At 43.1% G+C, this 24,702-nt stretch overlaps 1 protein-coding gene across 1 annotated transcript in view; it reads right to left on the minus strand.

The window, feature by feature from the left end:
- Positions 1 to 9,128: 9,128 nt before the first annotated feature.
- The window catches only part of LOC139369870 (cadherin-4-like), a 342,139-nt gene continuing 326,565 nt past the window's right edge, over positions 9,129 to 24,702 (minus strand). Inside the window, exons 10-17 of the mRNA XM_071109152.1 lie at positions 19,361 to 19,546; positions 18,948 to 19,201; positions 15,305 to 15,447; positions 13,603 to 13,839; positions 11,260 to 11,493; positions 10,918 to 11,057; positions 10,556 to 10,720; positions 9,129 to 9,335 (exon numbers count right to left, since the gene is read on the minus strand). Coding sequence (XP_070965253.1) covers positions 9,129 to 9,335; positions 10,556 to 10,720; positions 10,918 to 11,057; positions 11,260 to 11,493; positions 13,603 to 13,839; positions 15,305 to 15,447; positions 18,948 to 19,201; positions 19,361 to 19,546 — 1,566 coding nt within the window. The remainder of the gene's footprint in view (positions 9,336 to 10,555; positions 10,721 to 10,917; positions 11,058 to 11,259; positions 11,494 to 13,602; positions 13,840 to 15,304; positions 15,448 to 18,947; positions 19,202 to 19,360; positions 19,547 to 24,702) is intronic.

Genomic DNA, 24,702 nt, shown 5'->3' on the forward strand with positions numbered 1-24,702 from the left:
TCAGTTTCACTCTCCCCAATCACCAATCAATCCATCAGTTTTAAAAATCATTCAGTTTCCAAATCATAATCAAAACCCAATTAATTATCCAACCCAAATTTACAATGACATTGCTCAGTGATTTAAATTGGTCCTATCACTCAAAGTCAAAAACACATCAACATTGGCAGAATGTACATTTATGTACATAATAACCTTGGCACGCTCGCACACACACCCAGGCCAAGTGGGGAAAGGACCTCTCATCTGTATAAACCAATAAATGAAAAGCCAATCACCATTTACACAGCCACCTTTCACACCCATGCACACACAGACGCGGGCACGCACACACACAATGCAAACCTACACTCTTGGATACTTTATTGCAGACCAACAAAGTATTCAGACCCTTTGACTTTTACCACATTTTGTTACATTACAGCCTTATTCTAAAATTGATTAAATCATTTTCCCCCCCTCATCAATCTACACACAATACCTCATAATAAGAAAGCAAAAACATGTTTTTGAATACTTTACGTAAGTAAAGTAGAACCTTTACTCAGTACTCAGTACATTCAGAACCTTTACTCAGTACTTTGTTGAAACACCTTTGGCAGTGATTACAGCCTCAAGTCTTCTTGGGTATGACGATACAAGCTTGGCACACCTGTATTGGGGAGTTTCTTCCATTCTTCTCTGCTGTTCCTCTGAAAATCTGTCAGGTTGGATGGGGAGCATCGTTGCGGCAAAGCAATTTTCAGGTCTCTCCAGAGATGTTCGATCAGGTTCAAGTCTGGGCTCTGGCTGGGCCACGCAAGGACATTCAGAAACTTGTCCCGAAGCCACTTCTGCGTTGTCTTGGCTTAGGGTCATTGTCCTGTTAGAAGATGAACCTTCGCCCCAGTATGAGGTCCTAAGTGCTCTGGAGCAGGTTTTCAAGGATCTCTCTGTACTTTGCACCGTTCATTTTACCCTCGATCCTGACTAGTCTCCCAGTCCCTGCCACTGAAAAACATCCCCTCGGCATGATGCTGCCACCACCATGCTTCACCGGATGGTGCCAGGATTCCTCCAGATTTAACATTTAGACCATAGAGTTCAATCTTTGTTTCATCAGACCAAAGAATTTAGTTTCTCATGGTATGAGAGTCCTTTTGATGCCTTTTGGCAAACTCCAAGCGGGCTGTCGAGTGGGTTTCGTCTGGCCACTCTAAAGGCCTGGTTGGTGGAGTGCTGCAGAGATGGTTGTCCTTCTGGAAGGTTCTCCCATCTCCACAGAGGAACTCTGGAGTTCTGGCAAAGTGACCATCGGGCTCTTGGTCACCTCCCTGACCAATGCCATTCTCCCCAGATTGTTCAGTTTGGCTGGGCAGTCAGCGCTAGGAAGAGTCTTGTTGGTTCCAAACTTCTTCCATTTAAGAATGATGGAGGCCACTGTGTTTTTGGGGACCTTCAATCCTGCAGAAATGTTTTGGTACCCTTCCCCAGATCTATGGACAATTCCTTTGACCTCATGGCTATCAAATCATGCACTGTCAACTGTGGGACCTTATATAGACATGTGTGTGTGTGCCTTTTGAAATCATGTCCAGTCAATTGAATTTACTCAAGGTGGACTCCAATCAAGGTGTAGAACCATCTCAAGGATGATTAACCTCTCTGGGATCGTTCGGGACCCTAGCGTCCCACCTTGCCAACAGCCAGTGAAATTGCAGAGCGCCAAATTCAAAACAACAGAAATCTCATAATTAAAATTCCTCAACCATACAAATAGTTTACACCATTTTAAAGATACACTTCTCGTTAATCCAACCACAGTGTCCGATTTCAAAAAGGCTTTTCGGCAAAAGCAGAACATATCATTATGTTAGGTCAGCAACTAGTCACAGAAAGCATTCCGCCATTTTCCGACAAAAGAGAGGAGTCACAAAAAGCACAAATATAGATACAATTATTCAATAACCTTTGACGATCTTCATCAGATGACACTCCCAGGACTCAATATTACACAATACATGTATGTTTTGTTCGATCAAGTTCATATTTATTTTCAAAAACCTCAGTTTACATTGGCGCCATGTTCAGAAATATCCGGAGAAATAGCAGAGAGCCACATCAAATAACAGAAATACTCATCATAAACTTTGATGAAAGACACATGTCTACTGACAAATCAATTTCAATCCTTGTCATATGAAGAGAAATTATAGATAAAACATATCGGTGCTCATCGGCCATTGGACATTAACATTACACAACAAGTTTGAAATTGAAAATTCAACAGTGGGTTGGAAGGAATCAGTAGCTAACTGCAAGCTTTGCAAAGCAATTACTATTTTGCTTCCCCTGCTATTCGGTGGAGAGGGTGTGTAGTCCAAGTCTGGGTTTAAGGGTCTCTTTCCCAAGCTAAAAAGGATAAACATTCTCACGCACCACTATAGGCCAGAAAAGGTTGAATACATTGACTTCTGTCGCGTTCAATACAACCAGAAACTCTGAACTTGGAAATCTCAGACTTCAGTGAGTTCAAGACAACTGGGAACTCAGACAAAAACTAACTCCGACTGGGAAAATACGTTTTGAACATTCAACTCGGAATTCCAAGTCAGGAAATTGGGCCTCTTTCTAGAACTCCGACCTGAAGATCACTGACGTCATGATTCAAGCTTGTATTTTTCCCGACTTCACAGTTGTCATGAAAGCACCATACAGCACCATTCAGAAAATACCAGACTTTGATGACAAAGTTTCATGACAAAATTTGCCCACAAGACGGACCGCTGAGCCACCTTCCTGTTCAAGTGAGCACAGCACAACGATGAGTCCAACAATGGCTTGTATGCTGCTGCATAATTTAAGTAATATGCCAGGGAGATACAGTGGGTAGAACAAGTATTTAATACACTGCCGATTTTGCAGGTTTTCCTACTTACAAAGCATGTAGAGGTCTGTGATGCAATAAAATGCAAATTAATTACTTAAAAATCATACAATGTGATAAAAATTACAGACCTCTACATGCTTTGTAAGTAGGAAAACCTGCAAAATCGGCAGTGTATCAAATACTTGTTCTCCCCACTGTATGTATACTGTAGCTAAGAAAGTAATATTAAGTGTATGTTGTGTAGTAAGTTGTTAGTATCCCATGTGCGTCACCCTAATAATTTGGTCCCTTGCCCCCTGTTCTGACTCGGTGGTGCACATTAAGCCTATAGCCTGTTTTAGAGAAATGTCATCATCAAATATTGTAAGAGTTTTCTTTGTCTACTTATATCCCCCCCTTTTTTTCACGTGGTTCTGACTTGGTGTATACGGAGAATACTGTCAGAACGGCCCATGTTCTGAATTCTGTCGCTGTACATTTCAAAAGTGATGAACAAATAGTTATATCGAATACGTCCGTCTTAGCTCGCTCATTAATGTCTTAATCGAAATTACGGATTGCCTTTTATAGACTCTTTGTTCCCATAAGCCACTTTTTGTACATCTCAATTGCCAGGAGAAACCACATTTATTTAAACAACTTCTTCGGGATAGGGGGCAGCATAAATAGCGTGCCCAATTCCAACTGCCTGCTACTCATCCCCAGAATATAAGATATGCATATTATTAGTAGATTTGGATAGAAAACACTCTGAAGTTTCTAAAACTGTTTGAAACATGTCTGTGAGTATAACAATTTATTTAGCAGGCGAAACCCCGAGGACAAACCATTCAGATTTTTTTTTTATGTCACTGTCTTTTCAATAGGTTTTCATGGGGAATCCAAATTTCTAATCGACTTTCCTGCAGATCCTGCCGCTTCCACTGGATGTCACCAGTCTGTAGAAATCTGTGGAGGTTTTTCCTTTGTGTAATGAAGAAGTAGCACAGCTCAGAATGCGTGTCACTTCATGTGGACTGTTTGTTAGAGGCGCGTGACCAGAAAAGTAGCATCAGTTTGTATTCCTCCTGTATTGAACACAGATCATCCCGTCTTCAATTTGATTGATTATTAACGTTTAAAAATACCTAAAGTTGTATTACAAAAGTAGTTTGAAATGTTTTGGCAAAGTTTACATGTAACTTTTGAGATATTTTGTAGTTACGTTGTTTTTTTAAAGGCAGTAAATGAGGCTGAATGAACTGTTTTGCTGTCAGACAAGGCTCCACTGATAGCCAGGTGTAGCGGTTTCACTCCATGGTGCTGAAAAGAAAGCTCTGCTGTTGGGACAGCTAACAGTTTATGGGCACCGTTTGTCACTGTTATAGTGCAATTAATGTGTTGTGTTTAGGCTTTGCTGGCATGCATCTAAAGTTTTTTTTGAGTTTGCCCCACCAAGATTTACATGGTAAAATGTACACTGTACATGGCTATGTTTGTCTGACTATGTTTGGCTATGTTTGTCTGACAGCTATGGAGACTCATCAGCCAAATGCAGTCATACCTACAGTACAGCAGGCACATAGCCAGATAGGTTGACATGAATCTCCATCATGTTAATCAAATATCATTACACTTACACAGTTAATGCTAGTACACGTGTGCAGGCTGATGACTATTAATACTAATCACTTGCTTCCAATCTAGTATTCATGTAAAACACTAGTCTCTATGCCTGTATTGAACCTGACAAATGGGAATGGAATTGAATGGAAATAGAGGCCCGAGCAGATCTCAGACAAAAATACGCTCCACCCCAGGCCACATTAGCCCTGGATGAAGGCTTCTAAACCCTTCACTGCGCTCTGACAGGACCAGATAAGGCCATATTGGGAAGGGTAGATGCAGGAAGTCAGTTATTTAACAAGGCATTTTAGTGCAATCCAGTGATACTGTACTTTGCAGAGATAGGCCTAATAACAGATACTCACACAATCACGTTCTGATCAAAGGTTTGCACACTCTGATCGGTAGTTTGGTATGTGATACAGAGTTTTACAGGTTGATGTGAACCCATCTGGTCTCTGCTCCATCACTCTCTCCACCATTGCATTTCTCAACCCTTCAGATCAGTAACCAGAGGTACATTAGACTGGGATGTGGACCGGACTGGACTTAGGGCTCTATTCAATCCATACAGCGGAAGTTCAGCATTACAGCATTACTTAAATTTAAAGGCAATGTTCCTGCGTTAGCGTAGACTGCATTCATGGTAAATGCTGCATTGGCTCAATCAGAAATTGCCTTTAAATATCTATTGCGCAATCTGTAGGGTTTCAGCGATACAGGTTGAATAGAGCCCTTACACTCTACTCTGAGTAGTAACATCAAATTGATTCTCCTGCTTTGATCTCATTCACGACCTGATCTTTAAATAGCAGGAGTGCTCCGCTGTGTCAGCACAACAGACCCGGTAAACAAGTCCCTCCCATGGTGCTGCTCGCACCGAAGCAGCCCCATCAGCACTAAATTGTAAACAGCAAATTATCCGGGCACCACCAAAACCTGTCAGAGTCATTCTCAGATTGGATTGTTCCCACTGCCAGCCCAAGAGACTAGGGCCTTTATGGACAGGAAATGAAAAGAGCTGGGCTGAATGCATTTGAAAACAAGAACTTTATTTACAATACATAAGGGGCTGGCTGATGGCCAACTGCTAAGCTCTTGCTTAGTATACACCATTTATCAACAAGTCACCTCAACTTGGCTTTTCTTTCTCTTTATCAAGCAATGCAGAGCCACAAGAACTGCTTGTCAATACACTGAGCATACAAAACATGAAGAACACCAGCTCTTTCCATGACATTGACTGACCAGGTGAATCTAGGTAAAAGCTATGATCCCTTATTGATGTCTCTTGTTAAATCCACTTCAATTGGTGACATTTTTAAGCCTTGAGATAATTGAGACATATATTGTGTATGTGTGCCATTCAGAGTGTGAATGGGCAAGACAAAATATTTAAGTGCCTTTGAATGGGATATGATAGTAGGTGCCATGTGTATCTGTTTGTGTCAGAAACTGCAACGCTACTGGGCCTAACACTTTCCCATGTGTATCAAGAATGGGGGGTTCTTAATGTTTGGTATATATTGAAGTAGCATAACCCTTGAAGAAATACTAAAGTAACTCTCCTTTTCATCATCATCATCTGCAACTCCTAAAACTATTGATTTTTTTCACAACTGCCACCAGTTTGATGCCAAAACAATTAGATAATATATATAAAAAAAGGTTATAAAATAAAGTATATTCCGTACTGAAACCCTCAACTGTAACACCAACGGTATTCACTAAATTGATGGCTTATGTTTAGGATAATGTTTTACAGTTTTGTCATTACATTTTCTATTTAAAAATAATCTTATTAAATGATTTCATATATTTTACATGTGATAAGAACACAAAGAGGATCACCTGTGATATTCTGAAGCATATTTTATGATCGATTACATAAAATCCTTGAAAGATACCAAAATTCTGGTAGTTTACTGGTAAACTTAGAAAGTTTCCAGTAATATCCCTTTGCAACCCTAGATTTGAGTCACCATGCACTGCAAATAAAAGTATTCTGTATTATATAGAAGGATTCCTTATTACATAGAAGGCTTGAATATTTAATCTCCTTAATGCCAGGCTTCCTTCTCAAGTGTAGAGATTAACTGTGGAATCAAAGCACACCTCATTATCAGCCACAGTATGTAGCATGCTCCCAAAGCCTATCAGCACAGCTCTCTCTCTCTCTCTCTCTAGTAACAAGAGTTGGGTCTGAGTGAACCTGGGTCAAACCCCCCCCCCCCTTTTTTTTAAACAATCCTTTTTTAAAGAATATAATGTAACATCCCTCTGTAGGTTCTGCTCTGTCCATCCTCTCAGGTTTCTGAAGTACCCATATACAGTAGCTCTGATCTTTTCACTGTAGGCTGCATCCTTTTAGCCCATATCTCTCCCCCCTTTCTCTCCCCTCTCTCTGGGTGTCTTATTAAAGGCGCTCTATATAATGAGATTTAGGTCCTGGGGATTAATGGTGTGGCTAATTGATAGACACAGCTGGGGAGGATTAAAACCCTTCCATTCCCCCGCCGCTTTTTGGGGCCTAATTGAAATCACAGGGATGGACACAAATATACGTTGTTACCCTGCAGAGTATTCCTTCCACTCTTTGCTTTGCAATGTACAGAATGCTAGAACCGTGAGGGAGAAGGGCCCTTGACGTTCACATTAAAACACTGAGGTCATCGCCTTCAGTTAATCAATCATCTTCAAGGAAAAGGTCGTCACTGTGTCTATTCCTTCTCCTTGCCCTCCAACACAGAGAAAAGATTGAGGTCTGGATTCAATCCGTATCGCGGGAGATCCTTGCTAAAATGTTACGGTAATTCCCGATTGATCAGTCATATGTAGTTAACGGATTTACTAACGGAGGAAGCTATTTCTGATTTCGTACTTCTGGCAGAATCAATCAGGCCTGAATGTTACGGGCAGGGGTAGGGCTTAGGCTTAAAATTCATGCCGATGCAGAGCTCAAGAAGGTTAGAGTGAAGCCCACTGATGGTTGAACATGAACTAGGTAGTAGTAAGTAAGTTGCAACATTTTTAAAACATGTCTCATTTATTTTCTTAAGCACATATCCAGTATCTAGATGAATGAAGAAAATGATTCAGATACACTTAATAATAGAACAACTATCAGCAGACATGGCTGTTTTACCCTTTCACAGTCCCAAGTCCAGAGGCAGACAGAAAGGCGTTCGTCAAAGACACAAGAGAAGAGGGAGGGCTGCATTTGACATATACAAAAACAGGATTATAACAAAGCTGTCTTAATTCTTAAAAAACAACCCCCCAAAAAATAGAAAAAATAGAAAAGATAAACTGAAACAAACGTACAGCATCTTGACAAAGTTGAGAAAAGAAACACACGCACACATTGAAAATAGCTGTTCCAAAACGTCTTTCAGCCTATTGAAGAGCTAGCTAGAGCAGCAACTTTTTTTGAAATGAATACTTCAAAAATAGGTATCGTACAGCATGTTCTTTTTTGAATGTCTTTTTACAGAGTATATTCACATTCTCACCACATAAGAATAAGTGCGTTAAGTAAAACATAAAAAATAAAATAATTCATGCATCTCTCAATAGTTTTGTTGACCTAAAAATGGGAATGTTCAAGGCCAGAAAAATCCTTCTAATGCTTCTTTATCAGTGCATTCTTTCCAAGCCATTTCAAGTCTTACTGTGTTATACTATCTCACTATTCAGATCATGCCTACATAAGCTTTACAGTGTGGAAAGCAACACAAAACCGTACAGGGCAGGCAAGCATCTGAGCGTATAGGCTCCTGGACTCATGAGTTCACAGAGGAAAGGCAGGCATTCTCTGTTTGTTAGAAACCCCCCTCAGTTTTAAAAACAGACACACATACACACATCCAATGTCAGTGTTGTGTTGACCGGATGATGGTTGGGTAAGTCTTCGATCAGCCCAGTGATGTATCAGGTATCACTGACAGAGGGTTGCTTTAGTAATACTTCTCCAAAACGCTCCAAAAGGAGTATAACTGATCTTTACCTACAGCCAGCCCTCGTTGTGTGGTTCTCTCGTCTGTGTTGCTGCTGGGTACAGCAGTTCTTGTGACATCAGAGAGCAGACGAGAGGGACTCATATGAAGGTTGGGGGGGGGGGCGGAGGTTACAAGGGAGTGTGCCGCTCAAAACTTCTCCAATGGCAACCAACCCTGAGATAGCAGGAGTCCGATACAAAACACACCACAAAAGGCACTTTATAAAATGACAGTGCTTCTGTTCTAAGGAAATTCAAGTTGAGAGAGAGAAAGAGTGTCTTTCTGTACATTGTGTTCAGCGTTAAACCAAAAGGAGATGAGTTTGTCATGTTCCTTTTCATCATCCAAGCCAAACGAGCGTCAGCACTCCTGTCTCTCAGAAGTGTCTCGCATCCCCAGATAGCTCGACGTCCAGTAGAGTGAGAAACAAAACACACTAAAAACTTGCCACTAAAAAAGACAGAATAGAGTAGCAGCAGAACCTGTGAGGTCACAGGCCGTCTTCTAGAACACTCTCTTAGGTTCCGTCCTCTCCTCACTGGTCTACTATGGGAATATCTCATGTGGTACTGCTTGGGCCCTGCCTGTGGTTTCGAGGAGCATCTGACCCCAATCCCTCCCCCCGGATCCCCTCCGTACCCACCAACACCCCTCTCTCAGTTGTCCTCTCCCCCGCCGTAGAGGTCTGCCAGCTTTTTGAAGCGGGGGCCCCAGTCGTTGAGGTAGTCGTAGTCCTGGTCTCCTGAGCTAGAGGAGTTGAGGGAGCTGACAGAGCCGGCCGTGGAGCCACTGCCCTCATAGTCAAACACCAGCAGGGAGTCATAGGGCGGGGCCGTGGGGTCGTTGTCCGCCGCCCTCAGACCCTGAGAGAGAGAGAGAGAGACAGAGAGGCTTAGTTAACACTGAGGAGAGAAAGGCAATAGTGATTATACTGATGGCATGCTTGTTGCTAAGTTTGGTATGAACTGTGGTGCTACTGTGATTGTTATGAACTGTGGTGTTACTGTGGTTGTTATGAACTGTGGTGTTACTGTGGTTGTTATGAACTGTGGTGCTACTGTGAATGTTATGAACTGTGGTGTTACTGTGATTGTTATGAACTGTGGTGCTACTGTGATTGTTATGAACTGTGGTGTTACTGTGGTTGTTATGAACTGTGGTGTTACTGTGGTTGTTATGAACTGTGGTGTTACTGTGGTTGTTATGAACTGTGGTGCTACTGTGATTGTTATGAACTGTGGTGTTACTGTGGCTGTTATGAACTGTGGTGTTACTGTGGTTGTTATGAACTGTGGTGCTACTGTGAATGTTATGAACTGTGGTGCTACTGTGATTGTTATGAACTGTGGTGTTACTGTGATTGTTATGAACTGTGGTGTTACTGTGGTTGTTATGAACTGTGGTGCTACTGTGGTTGTTATGAACTGTGGTGTTACTGTGGTTGTTATGAACTGTGGTGCTACTGTGAATGTTATGAACTGTGGTGTTACTGTGATTGTTATGAACTGTGGTGCTACTGTGATTGTTATGAACTGTGGTGTTACTGTGGTTGTTATGAACTGTGGTGTTACTGTGGTTGTTATGAACTGTGGTGTTACTGTGGTTGTTATGAACTGTGGTGCTACTGTGATTGTTATGAACTGTGGTGTTACTGTGGCTGTTATGAACTGTGGTGTTACTGTGGTTGTTATGAACTGTGGTGCTACTGTGAATGTTATGAACTGTGGTGCTACTGTGATTGTTATGAACTGTGGTGTTACTGTGATTGTTATGAACTGTGGTGTTACTGTGGTTGTTATGAACTGTGGTGCTACTGTGGTTGTTATGAACTGTGGTGTTACTGTGGTTGTTATGAACTGTGGTGCTACTGTGATTGTTATGAACTGTGGTGTTACTGTGAATGTTATGAACTGTGGTGTTACTGTGAATGTTATGAACTGTGGTGTTACTGTGGTTGTTATGAACTGTGCTGTTATGAACTATGCTGTTACTGTGATGGCTCCTTGGTATAGAAACTCAAACATTAGACACCTTAAATAGTCTTTTGAGATAAATTACTTCTGATGTCTAATAGTTAACATACGTCGTTTATGAAGTCTCCGATGTCTCCAGGGTGGGGCAGGTTGGGTCTGACAGGGTACTGGGACTCAGCGATGATGGGCCTCTCGTCCACCCTGCGCACCCCCACTGGTTTACTGATTATGTGCTCCACAGACTCAGGCTGCTGCAGCTGGCTCAGGTCATAGTCCTGCAACACAGAGCAAGGAAGGAGACTCAGTGGGACTGTAAGAATGACTGAGGAAGTGTCTGAGTGCAATCACAGTTATTAAATATGCCATCTTCATCATCACCGTTGTCATCGTCATCATCATCACCGCCATCATCTCTATGGCTGTGTTGTTAGATGAAGCCTTGCTCTGCATGTGTAATGTGTATAACACTGACCTGGTCCTCCTCTCCTCCACCCTCCTCGTCGTACTTCAGAATGTTGTCTCTGACGTCGTCCTCTGGGTCGATCAGCAGGGGCTTGGCTTGACGCTCCTTCTCCCTGCGCTTCATCCACATCACAAACACTAGCACCAGGACTGCAACATACAACACACACCACAATACAACACAGACAGAGGAGTGAACAGGGATATATCAGAGGTGGTGTGTGTAATGTACATGATGTACATGTAATGTACATGATATACAGTACCTAGTAGTATGATTATACAGACAATGACTCCTACAGCACAGGTGTGTGTGTGTGTGCGTGTGTTTATAAGCGTGTATTATACTCACTAAGCAGTATGATGATACAGATGAGTATGGCTATGATGGCTCCGGTCCCCAGTCCGGCAGCAGCCACAGCTCCGGTGGTAGTACAGTCTCCGTTGTCATCACACGGACACACCTTGACCTTTATAATGGACCTGTTAGAGAGGGGCGGGTTACCGGAGTCCGACACGATGATGGGAACATCATACACCTCTGCATCCAGGTAGGGAATCCTCAGTCTCAACTGGGCATAGTCACCTGCACATAGTCACACAGACACAATATCCAGTCACTGCTAGAAGCATATAGCAGTGGTGTAGAAATAAATAGTTGACCACTCCAGAGTTTTGCTGTAGTCATCTGTGGCCATGTGAGCAGTACTGGCAGAGATACAGTACATGCAAATACATACAGAATAATACACAGGTAGTCACTGTAGCTAAATAAACACGCAGGCAGGCACACATCTGCAGCACAATATCTCCAATCATATTTCCAACTAAAACAACAGTATATTTCCAACGAAATACTTCAACTAAAACAACAGTATCGGACTGCCAAAAGAAAGGGGGTTATACATCAACATGCACAGATGACATCTTGTCTATCAGGGCAGGGAGATGAATGGATGTGATCTGTCACAAAGCACACAAGTCATACGTCAACATGAGACAGAGCCATTTACTCTCTAGGAGAATAGTGACATATAAGAGCTCCTTTATACCACAGGCCATCAGCCTGAGACCACACCATGTCATCTGTCACACAGAAGCAAACACACAGGGAGCCAGCATCCACACACACACATCAGACAAGATTTAGACAATATAAATCAACAGCATTTACATTTGAACATTTCAGTCATTTAGCAGATGCTCTTTTCGAGAGTGACTTACAGTTAGTGCATTCATCTTAAGATAGATAGGTGGGACAACCACATATGATGAGGCTCCCGAGTGGCACAGCGGTCTAAGGCACTGCATCTCAGTGCTAGAGGCGTCACTACAGACACCCTGGTTCGATTTCAGGCTGTATCACAACATGCCTTGATTGGGAGTCCCAAAGGGCGGCGCACAATTAGCCCAGCGTTGTCCGGGTTTGGCCGGTGTAGGCTGTCATTGTAAACAAGAATTTGTTCTTAACTGACTTGCCTAGTTAAATAAAGGTTTTAAAAAAAATGTCACTACCGTTCAAAGTTTGGGGTCACTTAGAAATGTCCTTGTTTTTGAAAGAAAAGCTACATTTTTTGTCCATTAAAATAACATCAAATTGATCAGAAATACAGTGCAGGCATTGTTAATGTTGTGACTGACTATTGTAGCTGGAAAGGGATGATTTTTTATGGAATATCTACATGGTCGTACAGAGGCCCATTATCAGCAACCATCACTCCTGTGTACCAATGGCTTGTTGTGTTAGCTAATCCAAGTTTATCATTTTAAAAGGCTAATTGATCATTAGAAAACCCTTTTGTAATTATGTTAGCACAGATGAAAACTGTCGTTCTGATTAAAGAAGCAATAAAACTGGACTTCTTTAGACTAGTTGAGTATCTGGAGCATCAGCATTTGTGGGTTTGATTACAGGCTCAAAATGGCCAGAAACAGGACTTTCTTCTGAAACTCGTCAGTCTTTTCTTGTTCTGAGAAATTAAGACTGGCAGCTTCATTAACTAGTACCTGCAAAACACCAGTCTCAACGTCAACAGTGAAGAGACGACTCCGGGATGCTGGCCTTCTTGGCAGAATTGCAAAGAAAAAGCCATATCTCAGACTGGGCAATAAAAATAAAAGATTAAGATGGGAAAAAGAACACAGACACTGGACAGAGGAACTCTGCCTAGAAGGCCAGCATCCCGAAGTCGCCTCTTCACTGTTGACGTTGAGACTGGTGTTTTGTGGGTACTATTTAATGAAGCTGCCAGTTGAGGACTTGTGAGGCGTCTGTTTCTCAAACTAGACACTCTAATATATTTGTCCTCTTGCTCAGTTCTACACCGGGGCCTCCCACTCCTCTTTCTATTCTGGTTAGAGTCAGTTTGCGCTGTTCTTTGAAGGGAGTAGTACACAGCGTTGTACGAGATCTTCAGTTTCTTGGCAATTTCTCGCATGGAATAGCCTTCATTTCTCAGGACAAGAATAGACTGACGAGTTTCAGAAGAAAGTTCTTTGTTTCTGGCCATTTTGAGCCTGTAATCGAACCCACAAATGCTCAAGCTCCAGATACTCTACTAGTTTAAAGTAGACCCGTTTTATTGCTTCTTTAATCAGTACAACAGTTTTCAGCTGTGCTAATATAATTGCAAGTAGAGAAGTTGGACTACAGAATTTGAACAATGACACCTCTAGCAGATATCCCATGTCTTACCGCTGATCCGGGAGATGGTCCAGTTGCGTCGGATGCTGGGGGGGTAGGAGGGCAGCTCAAACACAAAGGGCCCCACATGGGGGACAGCGTCGGCATCGGAGGCTGTGATGTTGACCTTGGAGCGGGGATTGGCGCGTTCACACAACTGGGCCTCCTTGGGCATCATCACCGGAGCATTGTCATTCACATCTATCAGATGGATCTGCAGAGTACCGGTTCCACTGGCCGGGGGAGAACCTGACAGGGGGGTGCGAGGGGAGAGAGAGAGGGGGGAGAGATGGGAGGAGATAAGGAAGAAGGGGAGAAAGGAAGAGAGAGACAAACGTAATCAATTTGAGGACGACAGAAACTTCATGCATATACACAGCACAGCCGCAGGAAGTAGGGGTGCCCACCCCAAAACATCTTCCCGCTGCCATATAATATACGCTGTCTAAAAATCACTTGAGGTCAATTGAATTTCATTTGGAGGGGAGAAATATAATGAAAATAGAAGAGAGCAAAGGGACAGAGGGAGGGGAGATGAGGAAGAAACAGAGAAAGAGAAAAACGAGGGAGCTGAGAGAATATTGAGAGAGGGTTTGAGAGTGATGGAAGAATACAGCATGCATTTGTTCTAAAAGCTCCCAGTGATGACAGCCATAATAAATGAAACCGCACATAAATATTTCACTCTGCGTGAGTCTGGAGCTCAGCACTCTCAGAGGACACATGAAACGACTCTACTGGAAAGCACCACATATCCCCCTTACACAGGGGCTGTTGTTAAAATGCACTGAGGCGAAACACACCCTAACCTACAATATACTATGACAACAAACACACCATAATCTACAATATACAGTGACAACAAACACACCCTAACCTACAGTCTATGAGAAAAGACTACTATAACTTTGTATAGCCAACTGATTATCATGGAGTATTTAAGCAATAAGGCCCACGTTGTGTCGTGCCTAAGAAGAGCCCTTAGCCGCAGTATATTGACCATATATCACAAACCCCTGAAGTGCCGTATTGCTATTATAAACTGTTTACCAACGTAATTAGAGCAGTAAAATAAATGTGGTATACAGTCTGATATACCATGGCTGTCAGTCAATCAGCATTCAGGGCTCGAACCACCCAGTTTATAATTTCTGCTAAGTAACTGATGCTGCTCTGTCTGCATGAATGGAGTTCACCCAAGCTCATCACACTGAGGAGATCCATCTCTGTTTTCTATTACAAAGTAAAGCAGTGCATGAGCTACAGATACTTTATGTAAAGGTCTATTGCCTCAGCACAGCAGAGTACACCATTAACTGCTTGTCTGTTGTGATTGGTTCGGTGCTTTGTTGAGCTCCTTCCTTAGTGGAGCAGAATGAATAAAAGCAAAATTAAATTAAAGTAGAATATATCCCCATGTAGACTGGTGTCTGGAATCAATAGGCAATCAACAGCTTGTTTGCCTAAATTCTGTGCACTCGAGGGCAGCACACCTCATTCCCGCAAACCAATCTTTAATATCGCTGTGGTACAACACCACCTGTGCCCTCTCTCTCAAACACAGAGAGTAAGCACCTCTATTTGTAATGGGGCGATTGGTTTTAGAGTACTTCACCGATCACTACAGCAGCTTCGACAGCACTCACCTGTGGCACACACACACCACACGCACAGAATTACCACATGCACACACACACTCACTTACCAGACTTACCATTGTCGGCAGCCAGGAAGGTGGCCTCATAGATGTTGTTCCTGACGTACATAGACTCCCTGTCCAGCACAGCCATGGTGGTGATCTGACCATTGGTCCTGTTGATCCTCAGCCAGTTAGCGGGGTCAGACAGCTTGGAGTACCTGCAAACACAGTAGAAACTATTACAACATATATAATCCCATAGTGATAATGCCTTAATATATCCTTCAGTACAAATAGAAGTAGAATTGGCAAATGCCCTGTGTCTAATCTTAACTTTTCCTGTAGTCCACAATCAGCTCCTTTGTCTTGCTCACATTGAGGGAGAGGTTGTTGTCCTGGGACCACACTGCCAGTTCTCTGACCTCCTCTCTATAGGCCATCTCATCTTTGTCGGTGATCAGACCTACCACTGTTGTGTTGTCAGCAAACTTAATGATGATGTTGAGTCGTGTTTGGCCACGCAGTTGTGGGTGAACAGGGAATACAGGAGGGGACTAAGTACACACCCCTGAGGAGCCCCAGTGTTAAGGATCAGCGTGGCAGACGTGTTGTTGCCTACTCTTACCACCTGGTGGCGGCCCGTCAGGAAGTTCAGGATCCAGTTGCAGAGGGAGGTGTTAAGTCTCAGAGTCCTTAGCTTAGTGATGAACTTCGTGGGCACTATGGTGTTGAACACTGAGCTGTAGTCGATTAACAGCATTCTCACATAGGTGTTCCTTTGTCCATGTGAGAAAGGGAGGTGTGGAGTGCGATTGAGATTGCGTCATCAGGAAGCAGTATGGTATTCTTGCAGCTTGGTTGACAGCTAACAACAAATTAAGAGCAATTTGCACAAACTAATGAGTATGTAAGTGGAGATATTAATTAGAGGTACAGGAGCTTACTTTCATGCAGGTAACACTGCCACATGAATTCAAAAGTATAGGTCTATATTTGTCTCCATAAATCAATGTAAATCAATGTGATTACTCGTTTGTCACAGTGTGGAGAGATGGAAAGATACATTACATGACAAAAAGTATGTGGACAGCCGCTCGACGGACAGATCATTCCAAAAGCATGGGCATTAAATGGAGTTGGTCTGCCCTTTGCTGCTATACGAGCCTTTCCACTAGATGTTGAAACATTGCTGCGGGGACTTGCTTCCATTCAGTCACAAGACCATTACTGAGGATGGGCACTGATGTTGGCTGATTAGGCCTGGCTCGCAGTCTGTGTTCCAATTCATCCCAAAGGTGTTCGATGGGGTTGAGGTCAGGGCTGTGTGCAGGCCAGTCAAGTTCTTCCACACTGATCTCGACCAACCATTTCTGTATGGACCTAGCTTTGTGATTGGGGGAATTGTCATGCTGAAACAGGAAATGGCCTTCCTCAAACTATTGGCACAAAGTTGGACGCACAATCGTCTGGAATGTCATTGAATGCTGTAGATTTCCTTTCACTGGAAATAAGGGTCCTAGGCCGAACCAGGAAATATAGCCCTACACCATTATTCCTCATCCACCAAACTTTACAGTTGTCACTATGCATTCGGGCAGGTAGCGTTCTCCTGGCATTCGCCAAACCCAGATTCGTCCACCTGACTGCCAGATGGTGAAGCGTGATTCATCAGTACAGATAATGTGTTTCCACTGCTCCAGATTCCAATGGTGGCGAGCTTTAAACCACTCCAGCCGATGCTTGGCATTGCCCATGGTGATCTTAGGCATCAACCATGGAAACCCATTTCATGAAGCTCCCGACTAACAGTTTTTGTGTTGACATTGCTTCCAGAGGCAGTTTGGAACTCGGTGGTAAATGTTGTAACCAAGGACAGACTTTTACACTTCAGCACTTGGGGGTCCCGTTCTATGAGCTTCTGTGGCCTCTCACTTCACAATAACAGCACTTACAGTTGACCGGGGCAGCTCTAGCAGGGCAGGAATTTGGTGGCATCCTACAGTATGACAGTGCCACGTTGAAAGTCAGTAAGGCCATTCTACTGCCATTGTTTGTCTATGGAGATTGCATGGCTGTGTGCTAAATTGTATACACCTGTCAGCAACGGGTGTGGCTGAAATAGCCGAATCCACTAATTTAATGGAGTGTCCACATACTTTGTATATATAGTGCAAATATAGAGACAGAGGTATAAAGAGATCAGATGCCTGGTGGGAGGAAGTTTGATGATGCTGCTGATGATTATGAGGAGTCTAATTAGAGAACACGCTGGAGGATGACACAGGTTAGCGAGTGCCAACGAGATGTCTGGGAGATTATGGCAGCTAGGCAACTAAATCTATCTCCCGCTAATGAAACACACTCTGCCACATTTAGACTCCTGCAACCATGGAAATCCTGCACTCCAAGGGATGGAGGGAGGTAAAGACAGATACAAACATACCAATTTTTCAATTTGGTGTTCCTTCATTAGGATATCAACAACAGAATAGACGGCAAAATAACAGGAACTTGAGAGTTAGAGAGAGTCATGACAACAAACTTGGATGTCAGTTTGGATTTGGTGTCCCTTGACAGGTGAAACAGAGGTCTCTAGTTGGCATGAGAGGCCCTGTCATCTCTTCCCATGCCACGGTGGCACCCCAGGGGCACTCAAGCCTCTCTCTGACACCCAGCACCCAGCTGGCAGAGGCTGGCACAGGGAGAAGGACACACAGCTGGTGAGGAAGATCTATGATCCATCTACGCATGCCACTACTTCCTTCTAGTCTGAAAGTGAAATCAGCTGGCAAATCAGACCCTGTCCAACTCTTTCTTCTCCTCTCTACTCTCCTCTCCCTTCCCGTCTAGATGAGCGAGAACAAAGGGAGGAGTCATGGGGCAGGAGAAAGGAAGGAGGAGTCCCTTCTGGTGTAAAAAACACACTGTAGATCCTCACGTCATCTGTCGAGCAAGGTCACTAAAGTGAATCAACCAGTGGAGATTAGGCTGTCCAAACATGAACTGCCTGTCTGCTGCCACGACATCTCTGGAGAAGACAGGAGCGCTGACCTCTCATCAATAAAGGAGAAAGAAAGAGACTGAGAAAGTGAAAGGATTGAGTTAGAGAGAGAGGGAGGTGAGAGAAAAAGAGGAGTTATGTGGCTCTAAGAAGACAAAATAACAGTGAAAGAGTAAGTTTGCACGAGGGAGTCCATTTATGAGAAGAACTGGTGTTTTTAGAGTTTATTTGTTTGCCTGCACCGCATCAATTCTCTAACATTTCCAGATTGCCTCTGTGTACTGGTGTTAGGCTGAATTTAGAGTGGAATTGATTGGTGCTGAATCTGGGGATGGAGTGGCTGGAGTTGCTCAGTGACCTTTGACCCGGTGAGTATGTGGGAGTTCTCTCCAGGGAGACCCACTGGGTCGATTTAGAGACAGCACCATGCCCCAGTGCCAAACCACTCAGGGAGTATGGCCCCGGATGCAAGCAATAGAGGGATCGATGAGGAGAGAGATGGAGAGAAACAGGGGTAGAGAAAGAAAGTGTGGCTGGACACACAGTCCAGCTCATTACGATTGAACCTTTTATCTCTTGTCGCTAGGCAACAGGAATTTATTGGACCTTGGTTTTGTGAGCGGTTCAGTTAGGGAAGGCAGTGTTTCAGCCTCACGAGAGAGCAAATCCAAGCAAAATACTATCAGCATCTATTCTAAAACAGTGAACATTCAGTACCTGACAGTTTGCTGGATGAAGAGGTCAGGGTCTTGGGCAGCAAACACGGTGAGTGTGGTGCCTGCGGGGACACCCTCCTCAAAACGGATGGACTTGGGGTTGGTGGGGAAGACAGGGGATTCGTTGACGTCCTGTACGGAGATGGTGACCCCCGCTGAAGACTGGAGAGAAGACTGGATCCCACTGGCCAGGGGGGCCTTGTTAGAGACTATCACAGTCAGCATGAAGGCCCTGTTCTGCTCATAGTCCACCGGCTGGAGGGAGAGAAGGGTGGGGGAGTAAGATATGTAAGGAGGGAGGTTGAGAACAAGAGAAGGCAAAGTTAAATTAAATAACAACTCAAATGGACCCATATCAATATGGAACCTAAGCACTTGGAGTTGTTAATGTAAAACAGTAAATGAGTCCCCTACCTTGACCACAGTGACCATGCCGTCATTGTTGACAGGGTTGGTGCGGATGAGGAAGTGACCCTGGGGGTCTCCGCTGGCGATGCGGTACTGGGCAGCCCAGTTAGGGCTGTGGGGCTGATCCCTGTCAATCACTGTCAGGTTGGCTACCACCACATTCACACTGTTCTCTGGGACCTCCCCCGAAAACTACAGACAGAGAGAAGGTGTGAGGGAGGGAGGGAGGGAGGGAGTAAGTGAGATATTTGTATGAATTTGGATAATAGACACACTGTTTTCATTACAGCCATTCTGTTCCTTATACTGCTGAATGTCCGTGTGGAAATATTTATTTAAACCAATGGATTTGTTCAATTAAGTGTTTATACATTTACATTTAATTCTGCACATTTACCAATTAAGCAGTTAAATAAGTAATGCAATTAATTAGATTGCATGGACCATCTTTGGGTAACGATCTTCATTATATTCCAATCTAAAACTATTCAGTCTCACTAAATGATAGAGGAAACTCAGCAGAAACAGCATACACAAAAACCTACTGTACAGGAATCTAGCCCAACTAACATCGCAAAGTTACATTCTGCAGCAGTCTCTTTATTAATCAAGAAACACACACACACAACACATACTGTACACACACACACAGCTGTCATTGTCAGACAATAATCTGTGTTTCCTCTTGTGATGCGTTAACTGGTTTATGGTGTGTGACTGCCAGCTGCTGTTCCATCTAATGACTTCATCGTGGCGCTGTGGCTGCATCCAACCCCCCTCCCCCTCTTCCTCCTCCTTGCCCCCTGTCCCCCGCAGCATCGCCACTCCGCTAAGCACAGAAAAAATTTAATATGCACATTATCTGTGGTGTGTGGGCTCCTCTATTTCATTTTCATCACGAGCTTCAACACAGACAGGAAAAACACTTTCCAAGCTTGAGGAAAATCAAACCAGGAAGTGGCCTCTATTTTGAAAGCTCCATGTTCCATAGCCTGCCTTCGTTACATTTAAAGGGATATCAACCAGATTCCTTTCCCTATGGCTTCCCCATGGTGTGAACAGTCTTTAGACATAGTTTCAGGCTTTTATTTAGAAAAATGAGCGAGAAAGATCACATCGCGTCATTGTATGGCTGGGTGCCAGCAGCATTTTTGAATGCGCAACAGCTTGGAGCAGCCATTTTCTCTCTCTCTCCTATTGAAGAAGCTACATTCCCGGTTGATATATTATCAATTATATATTGTAAAAACAACCTGACGATAGATTATAAAAAAAGTTTGAAATGTTTCTATGAACATTATGGATACTATTTGGAATTTTTGTCTGCGATGTCGTGACCGGTCGAGCCTGTTGATTTCTGAACATAACGCGCCAACCAAATGGAGGTATTTTGGATATAAAATAATCTTTATGGAACAAAAGGAACATTTATTGTGTAACTGGGAGTCTCGTGAGTGCAAACATCTGAAGATCATCAAAGGTATGTGATTTAATTGATTGCTTTTCTGACTTTCGTGACTTTAAAAACTCTAAAAAAACACTTGGCTGCTAGCTGTTTGTAATATTTTTCCTACTGAGAGAGATGTGCTTACATAAACGCTTGGTATGCTTTATCCGAAAAGCTTTATTGAAATCTGACACGCCAGGTGGTTTAACTTCTTCGATATAGGGGGCTCTCTTTTAATTTTTGGATGAAAAACGTTCCTGTTTTAAACAAGATATTTTGTCACGAAAAGATGCTCGACTATGCATATAATTGACAGCTTTGGAAAGAAAACACTCTGATACAGATATTGTCTGTGAGTGCCACAGAACTGATGTTACAGAAAAAACCCAGATAAAAATACAATCAGGAAGTGCCGCATTTTTTTAAACCGCCTCATGGCAATGACTCCTTATGGCTGTGGAGGAGCTAGGAGTCAGCTTACCTTTTCCACGTTTTCCCCAAGGTGTCTGCAGCATTGTGACGTATTTGTAGGCATATCATTGGAAGATTGACCATAAGAGACTACATTTACCAGGTGGTCGCTTGGTGTCCTCCGTCGCAATTATTGCGTAATCTCCAGCTGCAGTATTTTTCCGTTTGGCTCTGATGAGAAACCGACTGCCAGGAATGATTTTACATCGAATAGAATTGTGAAAAACACCTTGAGGATTGATTCTAAACAACGTTTGCATGTTTCTGTCGATATTATGGAGCTAATTTGGAAAAAAGTTCGGCGTTGTAAGTGACTGCATTTTCTGGTTTTTTTCTTAGCCAAACATGATGAACAAAATGGAGCTATTTCTCTTACACAAATAATATTTTTGGAAAAAATGAACATTTGCTATCTAACTGAGAGTCTCGTCATTGAAAACATCCGAAGTTCTTCAAAGGTAAATTATTTTATTTGAATTATTTTCTTGTTTTTGTGAAAATGTTGCCTGCTGAATGCTAGGCTTAATGCTATGCTAGGCTATCAATACTCTTACACAAATGCTTGTGTAGCTTTGGTTAAAGCATATTTTGCAAATCTGAGATGACAGTGTTAACAAAAGGCTAAGCTTGTGTTTCAATATATTTATTTCATTTCATTTGCGAATTTTCATGAATAGGAAACGTTGCGTTATGGTAATGAGCTTGAGGCTATGATTACGCTCCCGGATACGGGATTGCTCGACGCTAGAGGTTAACAACAAACTAAGCTGTATTTTGCTATATCGTACTTGTGATTTCATGAAAATTAAATATTTTTAGTGGTTTAATTTGAATGTGGCGCACTGCAATTCAGCGGTGGTTGACGAAAATGATCCCGCTAACGGGATGGGTGCATCAAGAAATCTGATAAGCAGCCAGAGACAAACAGATCCAGAAGGGAACTTCCAGTGGTTACTAGTTAGGGAACTGGAGCTCCCAACATGGGCTCATAAAGGCAAGAGGATAAAAGAGCATAGTTAAATCTGAATGCTTTAGTAAACTCCAATTCAGCTTGAATTGGAATGGAATCCATCTAGTTCAAAATTGAATAGACCCCAACCACTGAACTGCTTTTAACCACAGAGTTGGACACTGAATTGAGAAGAACTGAATAATATAAGAATTGAGCCTGGAAAAAGAGAACACTGCTGTTTCAGAGTGTAGTACTGCATTATGTTTCCCCTTTCTCACAAGAGGATCAGCAACTCAACATGAATCTATGGGCTCTTTTAATGTTCTCAATAGAAGCATAGTATTGGTTGAAAACAGGAACAAAAAGGCAATAATGTTAGCAAGAATTGTGAATAAAAATGCCCTTAAAAACATCTCTTGAAATTCTTCTCTCTCAGTAGAATGGTGCACAGTTAAATGTGTTTTAATGGTTATTATATCCTCCTTGTGATGGTAAAGGAGCCTGAGGCATTGGCAACACCAACACACTTCATTTCTGTTTTCCACGTCACACAAGTGCCACATGCAGTTGTACGTCTACTATCACTGATAGACAAACTTAGTGTTGTGCAAACAATCATGCCACTAACTGTCCTTCAGTAATACGTTTCAGTAAAACTAGTCTGTTAGACACAGAAGTTCTACAGGTAAACCAGGAATAGCATGAAATCAAGGTATACTGGAATCTATCTGGCTAAGATTTGAACATATGAACCTACAGACCACAGCTCCAAACACTCACCATTATGGATGTGAATTGAAAATGTCGACAGGATTATAGAGTTTAGTTTGAGTGTAATGCACTTGATTAGATCACACCACCATAACACTAGAAGAGAGAGATTATACAGTCGCTGAATGCAGCCTAATGAGTTGTGGCAAGTACCATTGTCTTTTTGTTTTTCACATAATGATGAACATCACACTCATATTCATGCCCATGTTCTGAAATGAATAAAACATTTGTCTTTTTTCAAATTAGAAGCAATATATCTGCTTGGTTTACGCCCCCACAAGCAATTTTACTTAATTAGTGTGCTTATGTTTTCTCTCCATCTCCACATGAAAGATGCACATTCTTTCCTGTGTCTGTCATACACAAATAATTACTGAACTGCTCCAAGTGGAGTTTGCTGTGTGGGAAGAGAAGAAAAGGGGTTGACAAACAAAACAACAGAGAATCTTCTAGGAAAATGGAGTGTGTTTGTTTCTGTCTGTGTATGTGTGTGCCGCGAGTAAAGCTGTGTATGTGTGTCATACACAGCAGTAAGACAGTAAGACAGCTGTCTCTATGACTAACATGTCCTCTCCTGTCCCCACTCCTCTTCTCTGCCTCCCTCTCCCGTCCTCTGCAGTCTGCACCAACATAACCACTGTCCCTCCACAACAGAGGCCCATCCATCTGTTACTGTTGGAACACACAGTTTGACACTTGTGTTCCAAACCATGTGTTCTAAACCATGTTGCCAAAGTTTTTCTTTCTCCTTCTTTGTCATCCTGGTTTGTTTGCTATTATAATGTGTTATCTCTCTTGCAATGCCATGCGGTTCTAAACACTGTGAGGCAGTGAGGATTCTCAACACTCTCTCTTCACCCAACACCATGTCTGATACACCAGGGGCCCTACAACAGCAGACAGAGGCTGAGTTATGGAGAGAGTAGAGACAGTGTGGAGTGGAGAGGAGTATGGCAAGGCAGTGTATGTGTGTGTGCCTGTGGAAGTTTGAGTGTTCCCCTGTGAGAGGGGAGTGAGAGAGACAGGACAGAGTGGTTCGAGGCAAGGCGTTGTTCAGTGGGCTAGTCTGTGACAGCTGGGGCCTCTTATCAGAGCATCCGGCTGGAACTACACTGCTGCCTGCCTGGCACACTCCTCTCTCTGCAGATGGATGGACACACAGACAGAAAGAGGAGAGAGAGAGGGAGAAAGAGAGAGAAAGAGAAACCAACGAAGGGAAAGACAGACTACTCCTCCCTTTTGATGCACGCATACATGCATGCGCAGACGCGCACACACACACACACAAACACACACGCACAGGCACACGCACACAATACGGAAGACAGGCTGCCTCCAGTGCGGATGTGTATGGGACTCGGGCCAGACGCCTGCAGGCAAACCATGGTCACCAGAAGAGCGAGGGCTCCTACCACCACCAAATAGAATGCCTATGATCATTCTCTATCCCCTCCCCCTTTCTGTCCCTCCATGCTGCTCCGTACCACTCCCCCTTTACTTCAGTAGCTCCCTCTTTCTCTCTTTCCCTTTGGCCCCTTTCTTCTCCCTATTTTTAGACCTGTTTTTCTTTGCCTACTGTTTATCTCTCCACATGTCTCTGTCCCTCTCGTCTGTACAGCTCTCTACCCTCTTGTCAAAGAGCCATGACCTTTTGTTCTCTAAGATAGCATCAGACACATGGACTGCATCTACAGCAGAGTTGGG

Source organism: Oncorhynchus clarkii, chromosome 17 (genome assembly GCF_045791955.1).
Source record: "Oncorhynchus clarkii lewisi isolate Uvic-CL-2024 chromosome 17, UVic_Ocla_1.0, whole genome shotgun sequence".
Classification (NCBI taxonomy): Eukaryota; Metazoa; Chordata; class Actinopteri; order Salmoniformes; family Salmonidae; genus Oncorhynchus; species Oncorhynchus clarkii.